We start from the raw sequence: 10,565 nt of genomic DNA on the forward strand, positions 1-10,565 counted from the left end.
AGACAATCGATAGGTTCTGGCCTAATAAAATATATAATATTTAGCATAAAACTACGTTGTAGATTTTAATTGATGTATGACTATACAATAAAAACAATTTTAGGTATTTATTGTAAGCTGTGTATAAATATAAAATGCTTCGTAACACTTATATCGAGAGAACTAATTCCATAGTCTTAATAACAAACGATAGTGTGTTCGAGATCTATGAGATTAAATAGAGTTCTTGAAAGAGAAACAACGTGAATATAAAACCTACAAAAGATTGTTACTTTATATATACCTAATTTTTATTTTTCGATAATCTTTAAGATTTTGCCGCGGCCCAGTATTTTCGAAGTTTCGTAAAATTAAACATCGATAGAAAAATTAAGCATCGAATTACCACTGACATTGTCGGCTTTTTCTCACCTCTAATAACCGCGCGGTTTTTTCTTTGTATTTCGTTACCATTTTTTCTCAACTGAACTGAATTGAATGTGAATAGTCTGCAATTATGGCGGCCCTGAGCAACCTAAAACAGTGTCCGCCGTTCTCCACGCTGCCGGATCTGGCGCTGCGGCACAATCACATCCCAGAGCTGGAACGCTATCCGCAGATAAACCTGAACAGCGAACTTCTGGCCAATCCGGCTGGTCAGCGGTACTACGGCGGACAGAGCTTCGTATCTGTGAATGAGGGTGTCCTAAAGCGCATAGCTCGCAGCTTCTTTAATGGCGGATTCTGGAAGACGCTGGAGGAGGCACGCAGCCCAGAGACCAGGGAGCAGGCGCCGCTTATTGCCCAGGCGGGTGATTTAATCGCACAATTTCTGGGCCTGGCCACCGGCCTGAGGATCCTCCCGCACACCCAGCAGCTTAGTGCAGAGCGTATTGCTCAGTTCGTGGAGACCAGGTGGGTGGGGCGCAGCCAACTGACCAATAATACCTAAACCTTACTGTCCCATTCATTCAGGGATTGGCTCAACAGCGATGTGCGCTATCTTGCCTGGAATCAGCACTTCTTTTGCTTAGCCGTAGCCGGTGTAGACGATGTGGTGCGCATCTACACAAAGAGTTCCAGTGCGACCACTGCCACTGTTTTAAAGAGTCCATCCCAAACGCAGATCACCTGCATGGCGTGGCGTCCACTCTGCGCTTCCGAGATCGTGATAGGTTGTCGGCAGGGTCTGTGTTTCTGGGAAGTGGACAGCACTTTGCATTTGGGACGCACAAATGCACCCAGCGAGATTTTTAAATAGTCAGTATAGAAAATTTATCGTTAGTTGGTAAATACATAACTTATTTTCCCTTTTAGCCCAAACAATCTGCCAATAACCTCGATGCAGTGGAACAAGGATGGCACCCAGTTGGCCACCGCCTCAATAGGAGATCGTTCCATTATTATCTGGCAGCCGGACACCGGAATGATGCAGCCACTCAAGCGTTTGGGTCCGCCGGGCTCGCTGCTGAAGTGGTCGCCGGATAATGACTGGCTGTTCGCAGCCACCGTGGATCGGGTGTTCCGCGTGTGGAACTGCCACCAGCAATGGACCACCGAGCGATGGGTGTGCGGTCCCGGAGGCTATGTCCAAACAGCCTGTTGGTCGCCCTGCGGTCGCTTCCTGCTCTTCGTCAGCAGTGCCGAACCGATTCTCTACCGCCTGCAGTTCGTGCAACAGAGTCTGCTATCCTGTAAGTACGAAAGCTTTGAGTACGTATTCAGGGCAGTCTGCTCCCAGTGTCTGAACTGAAACGGTGGTCAGATACAAGGGTGCGATTTGGGGCTGCCCCAGATCAAAGCAGTCAGTAACAGGTTGGCGGCTGTTGCAGCTTACAGACCGCCTGTATAATGCTGACTACAAAAACAAAAACCGGTACCAATGTACTAGTTGATATTTAACATATTCCGTTTTTGTATCTCCTTGCAGCTTCGGCGGATGAGAAGGAAATCCTGCCCATTGCAGATCTAAATGCTTGTAGCATTGATGCGAATCGCACGCTTGTCGGTGGTCCCGCCCAGCAGCTTGCTTGGGATCCGCATGGCAATTATCTGGTAGTCACATTCAAGGCGACCAACTGCATCGCCGTCTTCCGCACCTTCATACAGAAGTTCGATCTGCAGATTTCGGCGGCTTACTATCTGAGCGGCGAGACGGCGGCGGAGCACCCGAGCTTCATCTGCTTCCAGCCACTCTACGAGGATAACGATCGCTCCGTGCTGACGATCGCCTGGTCGTCGGGCCGCATCCAGTACTACGCCTTCGACTGATCTTAAAGCTTAGTGATTTTCATAGTAATACATTTTTTGATTTGGTTTTTGTAAGCGTTAATACACAGTTAAACAGGTTAACCTTAATTTGGAATCCAACAATGGTAGGGGATTGAGATAAATTCAAAGGTGTGAGTCTGTGGCACTTGAAAGTATATCTGTAATGTGGCAGGTAATTGACTTTTACAAGCAAACAGTACCATTGCCACACCCCCACATTTATCTCTTTTTTACAGATTTGATTGAAATGGACAAAGCGTTTTACACCTTTAAGGTAATTGAATCAATTCGAGAACAATTCCTAATTTATTATTTTTGCTTAAAATTGGTCCAGCAATTGTTTTGCAATTTATATAAAGAATCAAATAAAATATCTGATTACGCTTATAAGGATTTATTAATATTTTTAATAAAATACCACTTCCTTAATGGAATACAATCAATTTTTGACAACGTATTTTTGCTGTGGAATCATAGTAGTTATTTTTTTCTTTAATTTTTATGAACCTCAAAAAGCCAAGGTAATTTTGAATAGACTCAGTATAATATGAAGTAATTATTGTCCGTAACAAAGTCTTCGGTCGAATACGAGTTCCTATAACTTCCAACTGTCTTAAAGCTGCAAAACGCTCCGCATTAACATGGAAATATAAATATATAAATAATGCTATGTGTATACAGATAGTATATAACGTGACTTTCGATTACATAACAAAACAAAGAGTTAAATATCAAACATAATAAGGGAACGATTGCTGAGGCAAAGGGATCACACTTGGAGCAATACTAAGTCATAATTTACAAACACACACAACATAACTGCACATCTAATTAATCGAGTTGGTCCCTTGGATGCTCTAGATGTCCCCAAAGAAGTAACCCAGAGCAGTGGCTGCCCTCATCCGCACCAGCGCCTGTTCGTCCTTGAGCAGCACGGCAATCTTGCTGGCCACAGTCTCCGTTTGGACGTTTCTCTCGCTGAGGAAGTTGTGCAGAATGCCTAGGCAAGGAGAACGATTGAAATTATTTCAAGGATTCTTGTGGACCACCGGAACACTTACCAATTACAATGGCTGCACTACCTCGCACCTCGGGCCACTGACTACGCAACTGCGGCAGGCACGAATCGATGAAGTCCTGGATGTGATCCGTCAGCTCCAGTGCCTGAAAGAATAAATGAATGTTAGAAATATTGTTATGTCCCGTTTGGAACATTATAAACTCACAATTGTCTTGACAAATTCCAGCACAAAGCTGCTGTAGTTGAGCTGGTGACCTCGTTCCTCGCCCAACTGCTGCTCCGCCATCTCCACGACCCTTGGAGCTGTCAGGAGACGACAAACCCGCTGAAGTGTTCCACGACAGGCCGAGGCAATAGCCACTTCGCTCTCGCTGAGATGCAGTAGCAGCGGGAAGAGATTGGCGATGAGCTGCTCTCTCAGTGCCTCCATCGAGGATGTGGGTGAACTGCTGCCGTCATCGTGCTTGCCCTCGCATATATCGCCAAACAGTTGGATAGCCGCCTCTCGCATCTCTAGTGCATAGTTGCCGAGAAACGGTCGAATCCGGATGGCGAGGGAGACGTGGAAGGGCTCTACCCGCTCGCTGGGCAATGCTCGCAGTATTCCAGACAGGCCGCGCATGCTCTCCAGCGGAATGTTGATTAGGCAATCGCCCACCGGATCGTCGACTCCCTTCAACAGAGCACCGATGGCAGTTTCCGAGTAGCGCTTCGCCTCCTTTTCTCCCAACTGGCCCACGTAACCCATGCCCTGGATGCTGAGACCTCGCACTACCGCATTGGGATCGGATAGTGCGGCTCCGAGGTGGAGCAGTATGGACGCAGCTAGCTCACCGGTGGGTTTCAGTGGCACCAATCGTGAGAAAATACCCACGGCGGCCACTCTTTGACCATCGTATGGTGAAGCCACATATTTGCTCAGCGAGTTGACCAGTTGCCTCATCTGCGGACTTCCCAGCTGCAGCTGTTGACCTAGACCGATGGCCATCGGTGTCAGCAATTCGATGTAGTTGTGCCAGTCCGCGCTGCTCGCCAGTTGCGTATTCACAGTCAGCACGCTGGCAATCTGCTCCATTTCTAGATTGGTCAGGAAGGCCTAAAAATTAAGGCAATAGGCTATTATAGAGAATTATAGAGTATTTAATGGTGTTGGAACCTACCTGGAAAGTTTCCAGTGCTATTTGGCAGGGATTGAGCTTGATCAGCTCCTTGTTGGGCACGAAACCGAATTTGGTTTTGCCCGATTGCGTCTGGTTGGGACTTAGAGAGGCATTGTTTATAGGATTCGGTGCAGCTAAGTTGGTGTAGCTGCTTAGCGAAGTGAGCAGCATGCAGAACATGTCCGCAAACCTTGTTTCCAGTTGCTAAAAAGACAAAGCCATTAGTTTAAGTGTGAAAATTCAACGGAACCCTTTCAAGCACTCACCCCCTTGATATCCTTGCACGGCAGCATCTCATGCAGAGCGCAGAAAATGGCAAACGGCTGGCCGCTGGCTAATTTCTGACGTTCGGAAAGAGATGCATCCTGACCGCCTTCCTGGAGGGAGGCACCACTTAGCAGCTGCAGAAAGTTGTCCAGCGTGAGGCCCGTCAACTCCGGGTCGTTGCACACCAGGTGCCAGTACTCCACCAGATTGGGGTCGTACGGCAGCGGCTGCGACAGCATTTCGGCACACACCAACTTGGGATGGTGCTTGGTGAGGGCCACCAAAGCTTTTAGCACTCCGGACTTCGCCCTGGGCACCTCGCACACGCGCAAGGCCAGCAAACTGTCGCGAACCAGGTCGGGAATGGCGTGGAACAGCTCAGAGCCTTTCTGCTGGATAAAGAACTTGAGCACAACACTGGCGCCAATGGTGGAACTCTGCTCAGGATCACGCAGCGAATGAAGTAGAGTTTTGCTGTAAAGAAATTTAAACCGTACTAATCTAACCGATTTAATGTAGACCGTACTAATCCTTACCAGAACTGCAGGTACTGAAAGCTGGAGATACGCAGTGCAATAATCTTGGCAATGTCGCCGGCCAGATTGTAGATTTGCTTGGGCTCGTCGGTGATTATGTGCTCCTTGATGGTCTCGATCTCCTTCAGCCAGTCGGCAGTGCTGTCGATGCTGGCTATCGTCAGGGTTTCGTAGATACACGCGATCTCCAGCGTCTTCTGCAGGATCTCCACGGACACCTGCCGCACCGTGCCATTCGAATCGATGCACCTGGGCACAATCTTGCCCAGCATTTGACCAGTCTGATTGAACTTCGACGGGGCCTCGCAGCCAATTTTCATGGACTTGATGTAGACATCGAGGGTGTTGTTAAACACATGGCTGGCACAGATTCGCACCTCAGAGTTGCGATCCCTTGTCCAGCCCTCTAGAATGCCAATAATCAGATCCAGTGTGGCCGGCGAGGCGTCCAGTTCAACGATGGCCCTCACAAGCGCATTCAACTGCGGCAGCGATTCGTTGAGGTGCTTGGCCAGGAAGCTGTTGCGCTCATCCTCCTCCTGAGAGTCGAACTTCATCTTGAGCTGCTGGGCACAGCCGAAGAAGTTGCGGCACGCGATCTCGAAGATCACCCCGCCGTCCACACACTCCTCGGTATCGGGTCCACCTACAAATAGTGAAAGGATTAGGATAAGATTTACATTTAGTTAATAGAAATTCCTTACCTATGCGTATGAAGTCCGTGCCCAGTTTGAGAATGGTGGGCAGAAGGGGAAGGTCGTGGAACGGCGCCTCGATGGGGATGTTGAAGACCGTCTCCATGATCTGCTTGCGATGACGCAGAGGAGCCGGCAGCTGCTCCTTGGTGGCTATCAACTGGTTGCAGATGCTGAGCAGCGTCTGCAGGATCGCCGACATAATTGTTTGGTCCTTGTGCACGGCCAGCTGTTGGATGAGGAAGCCCAGCAATGTGTCATCTTCGTCCAGGTGTTGAATGGATTGCAACGGATCGGCTTCGTCCATGATGCGACCAAAAGCCTTGACCACGAGCAGGTTGCTCTTGTAGTTCTCTAGCTCCTTGTGCGTATCCTTGATAAAGTGCAGATTGCTAAAGAAACCGGTGGAGTGCTTTCGCCCACCGACTTGGGCCAGTTCGGTTAGCTTTTTGATCAGATGCCCCAAGTGTTGGCGGGAAATGTAGCCCAAGGCTCTGGCACAGGGTTCAATGCGCTTTTCGTAGTCCGCATGCTTAACGTGCTTGTCCAATCTTTCCTGCCTGGCAGTCGTCACAATGAGATCGATCTTGGTGTGGATGCAGGCCACATCGGTCACCTGAAGCAGGGTGAGGGCCACCGCCTGCAGGAGCATGCCTCGCTCGGCGCTAAGGTCAGGCAAATGCCACTCGGAGTGGGGCAGTTGCATGGGATACAAGTACATCTGGTCCGCCAGCTTACTGGCCAGCCGCTGGGCAAAGTTCTCATCCAATCCGCCCAGAAATTCATTCGTTTCAAGCACAAAATCGTGGAGTAGCTGGCGATAGGCACTCTCCCTGTTGATTTGCAGCAGAAGATCGGGAATTTTTCGCTCCCACAGCTCCTCCAGGGCGGGATTCACCTGAGGATGGTAGTAGCGCAGAAAACTGAGAATATTCGAGCATCGTTTAATGCACTGCTGATTGCCCAGGAGTGCCAGACATCTTGCGTAAATCGTCTCGGCTCCAGGGACCATAACCTTTCCGCGCTTGATCACACTGCGATCCTCGCCAGCAGCGCCCATACTCTCCGGTGTGGCTTGCTCCGTGGCGGCATCGTCTCCCGCAATATCGTACTCTATGTGCGGAGATTTGGCAAACAAACTAGCCAGGCACTTGGCGAGATTCCCGCAAATATCCGTGTAGTCCAGTAGGATCAAGTAGTTCAGCAGCTCCCTCTTGAGCAGCTCATCCAAGGTGCCCACCGTAGAGGCCAGCATGTACAGGGTGTTCTCACAGCTCAGCACCAAATTGGCGTGCTCCTCCTGGCTGCCGTGCTCCTGACTTGGCTTTGAGAATCGGCAACTATGCCGCACCACGAACCACACAAACTCCTTGTCCCGGATGTGGGACTTTTGGGCGAGAGCCACAATGGTTTTTAGCAGCGTTAGCTTCATTTTGATCCCTCTTTCGCTGAGGATCAGTTGCTTTAGGCACTCAATGGTGGCTGGAATCCGGTTTTCTATATTCCCTGCACAGGAGTTGAGTAGGTGCGTGAGTATCAGCAGGGACTTCATCCTCTCGCGTTCGCTATTGTTCCGCAGGTGGATCAGCAGGGTGTCCATAATGCGCGTGGAGTAGGGTTGATGACCGGCCAGAAGGTGGAAGCAACGCAGCACCTCGTAGTGACCCTTCACCGTCTGCGGTTTCTCATAGTCCGGATAAACGCAGACCAGGTCGAACAAATGGGTGACCAACACGTCAATTATGCCATCCAAGACTGTGGCATTTAGTGCCAGATTCGTTTTCAACACGGAGCAGAGGAACTGCGTCACGGCATTCCTGTCCACGCTGCGTCGATAGAGCGCCAGGATCTGGGGAACCAATCGGGCGGCCTGATCCTGAATCCGGTCTTTGGGCAGCAGTGGATACATGCTGGACAGGGCCTGCAGTATCTCCACGCAAACCTTTGGCTCCCGGGAGTGCAGCCATTGATTGAAGAGCACATCGTAGGCCACACTGATCTCCGTGGAGCAGTTCTCCTCCTCCTTTTTGCCGCTCTCCTCCAGTAGAGCCTCACTGAATCTACCGATGGCATAGGCATGTGCCTGCTTGATGTGATCCTGGCGTATCCCGACTAGATGCGGCTGACTACGGCTCAATATGGCCTTTATGTGGGGCACAACCCCTGCCGGATTCTCAGTGGCCAGCAGACCGAGGCACTGCATCAGCATAAAGTGAGCCACACCTTCTGTACTTGTTCCCTTCTCCTGGAGCGCCTCCATTACCTGCTCACAACTCTCTGGGCTGCTCCGTCCGATGGCTACCAGGATGCGCTGGGCGGGATTCTGTATGAGTGGCAAATGCTCGGGATTCTTGGTGAGCTCCTGCAGCGCAAGATCAATAAGTTTCTGATTTGCAGCCGGCGGCAGAGGAGTTTCCGCTCCCACCACGCGACGAATGCAGCTGAAATATAGAAAGGTAGGGATTAGAACAGCTTTTAATTGCTGATGTCAAAGGGAAACCTACTCCAACAACATGGCCACTGTTTGATCGGTCATCTTCGGCTGCTGCGATCGATGTTCGCTGAGGATCTCCGCAGCCCGTTCCGGATGGGTCTCCAAGATCTTCACGATCGCCTGCTGCATGGCAATCCGCACCTGCTCCTCCTTGTCCATCAGCCCATCGAAGATGTTGTGGAGAACGCCTGCAAAAGGGCAACAAATGTTTTAAATTTGATTTCTTAAATCAGATCATATGGAATATAATCCAAAATTTAGTTGGCTTGTGTTAAGTCAAAGCTAAGATATCGTTTAAAACAAATGACTAATTTCAGCTAGAGCTAGCAAATAGCAGAACAATGGACTACACTCAGTAACACGAGTAACTAGATCAAAGTCAAGTTAACACTACATAGAGCCGTATTTACATAAGGTGCACAAACTGCAAAGATAGCAGAAGTGGCAAAAACCACATTGATTCACGGATTTAAATGGATGATAGGTTGATTTCGAATTAAATTATATGAGCCATTTTACAACATTGAAAAATGCATACCCCTATTTCATTGAACACAACTGTGGGCACTTTCAGTACTTATATTCTGATAAGAATTCAAATTGTCTGACGCATTCGCATAAATTAAAGAGCTTCACATCATATAAGCATCTATCAATAAAATGAAAAAGGCTAGAAAATGGCAAAAACCAAACGAAATGCTGGAATCAGCTGATTGGGATGGTCAAAAATACACGTCATCCCAGAGATACAAAAGTCCAATTGGACTGGACAAGCGATACTCTAGAGGACTTTTCGCATTGCAATGTTATTTTTGTTCTTATTCCAACAATTAGCTGTAAAACAAAAAAAAACACACACTTACGCATGCAGATGATTAATCAAATCGAATTGAGTGCAATTTGTGGGTGTAATTGTGAAATGTTGTTGTATTGATTTGTCTTGCTCATAAACGTGTTCTAGATGATTTTTTAGGGCTTCACACACTCAACAGGTCCCCATAATACACACGTACATAGATACGAAAATAGAGTTATTTAGCTGCTCTCCTTTCGCTAAAAGGATTCCCCGTTACTTTTGGGCGCTCATGTGTGCGTTGTGCCTAATGCGTAGTTCTATTTTTAGAACAGGACAAAAGACTGCGCTTCGCCTAATCACAAATCCCAATTGGAGTGGGTGGGGTGGACGGGCAAAACGCCCATTTCACGCTAAATCGCTCTCAGCACTTGTGCTTGTGTGTGTGTGCGCTTTCTAATAAAAGATTCCATGGGTCCATCTTTATCTTTATCTTTATCTATGGGATTAGGCAGTGTTCCCTTTGTTTTCATTTTCATTTGCATTTTCGTTTGCTTACCTTCCAGAATCGTTGGCTTATCATTGGGCGCCGCTGTGGCGGTAGATGCATCGGCATTTCCAGTGGCGGCGCTATTTCCAGCAGCTGATTTGTTGTTGGCGGATCCTCCCCCTGTGGCAGCACCACTACCACCGCCGCCAACCCCTCGGCCGTCCATCTTCTTGGTGGAATTGCGCGTTCTCTTCCACTTCTCCAGCTTAACGGGATTTCAGACAGCGATTAACTTTAACGCGCACTTCGCGATCGCGGAAAAACTCGGAAAAACAAGAGATTCACTGCGTTGCGAAATTGTTTGTGTTTAAAACGGGTGGCTGCACTCACATAGGGGAAAAACGGCTGTGGAAATTTTAGTACGTTTTTTATCAACACCATGGACTAGTTGGGCTTCCGAACATGGTGTGTGCCCTCACTGTTCAGTGGTGGCGCAAACCATAGATGACCATAAAAATGAAATTCAAATGTACTGTGTATAAAATAATAGTTATGCATACAGTCTCGTTTTATTATACGGAATTAGCAATTAAGTAAATTTTAAATTTTAAGCTACACAGGCAGTACAGCATACTAATACAATATTAAAGGAAAAAACGCTTTTGAGGTAGTTTTGAAAGTATTTGAGAGCAATTGAAATGCTTAATTTTAATCACTTGATAGCACTTCTGAAATTAAATAGCATAGACATTTGATTTTCTCGCAATTTCTGCCCTCGCAGATAAGCTGACGTTCTTCTCACGCTATTATATTCCCAGCGATAAGAACTATTTCCCTTCGATGTGATAAGTCGGAGGTA

The 10,565-nt window shown here is 48.1% G+C and overlaps 2 protein-coding genes and 1 non-coding gene across 5 annotated transcripts; 2 read left to right on the top strand and 1 right to left on the bottom strand.

The window, feature by feature from the left end:
* The first annotated feature begins 395 nt into the window (after positions 1–395).
* On the top strand, positions 396–2,636 carry Aladin. 2 transcript variants are annotated; one of them, NM_001298120.1, is made up of 4 exons: positions 396–894; positions 955–1,239; positions 1,297–1,673; positions 1,910–2,636. In NM_001298120.1, the coding sequence occupies exons 1-4, from the start codon at positions 497–499 to the stop codon at positions 2,248–2,250; spliced, it is 1,401 nt and encodes a 466-aa protein (NP_001285049.1). In that variant the 5' UTR covers positions 396–496; the 3' UTR covers positions 2,251–2,636. The 2 variants fall into 2 exon arrangements, with proteins under 2 accessions (NP_001285049.1, NP_572557.1); NM_132329.4 differs by having other exon boundaries at positions 1,910–2,335.
* On the top strand, positions 1,697–1,845 carry snoRNA:CG16892-a. Its single transcript, NR_047790.1, has one exon. It is a non-coding gene; the product is annotated as a snoRNA:CG16892-a (small nucleolar RNA).
* c11.1 lies at positions 2,301–10,100 on the bottom strand. Of its 2 annotated transcripts, none has more exons than NM_001298121.1 (9): positions 9,776–10,100; positions 8,434–8,611; positions 5,939–8,370; positions 5,235–5,880; positions 4,698–5,172; positions 4,432–4,635; positions 3,477–4,367; positions 3,312–3,414; positions 2,301–3,250 (listed from the first exon to the last, which is right to left on the bottom strand). In NM_001298121.1, the coding sequence occupies exons 1-9, from the start codon at positions 9,930–9,932 to the stop codon at positions 3,108–3,110; spliced, it is 5,229 nt and encodes a 1,742-aa protein (NP_001285050.1). In that variant the 5' UTR covers positions 9,933–10,100; the 3' UTR covers positions 2,301–3,107. The 2 variants fall into 2 exon arrangements, with proteins under 2 accessions (NP_001285050.1, NP_652606.1); NM_144349.3 differs by having other exon boundaries at positions 2,631–3,250.
* Between the last annotated feature and the right edge of the window lie 465 nt (positions 10,101–10,565).

The sequence above is a fragment of the Drosophila melanogaster genome, chromosome X (genome assembly GCF_000001215.4).
Source record: "Drosophila melanogaster chromosome X".
Lineage (NCBI taxonomy): Eukaryota > Metazoa > Arthropoda > Insecta > Diptera > Drosophilidae > Drosophila > Drosophila melanogaster.

Bases quoted from the DNA above. Each gene is read 5' to 3' on its own strand.
- Aladin (NM_001298120.1), top strand. From the start codon at position 497: ATGGCGGCCCTGAGCAACCTAAAACAGTGTCCGCCGTTCTCCACGCTG. The intron at 895-954 runs GTGGGTGGGGCG...CCATTCATTCAG, and splicing joins GCTCAGTTCGTGGAGACCAG to GGATTGGCTCAACAGCGATG. The intron at 1,674-1,909 runs GTAAGTACGAAA...ATCTCCTTGCAG, and splicing joins GCAACAGAGTCTGCTATCCT to CTTCGGCGGATGAGAAGGAA.
- c11.1 (NM_001298121.1), bottom strand. From the start codon at position 9,932: ATGGACGGCCGAGGGGTTGGCGGCGGTGGTAGTGGTGCTGCCACAGGG. The intron at 5,881-5,938 runs GTAAGGAATTTC...CACTATTTGTAG, and splicing joins CACGGACTTCATACGCATAG to GTGGACCCGATACCGAGGAG. The intron at 4,636-4,697 runs GTGAGTGCTTGA...TTGTCTTTTTAG, and splicing joins CGTGCAAGGATATCAAGGGG to CAACTGGAAACAAGGTTTGC.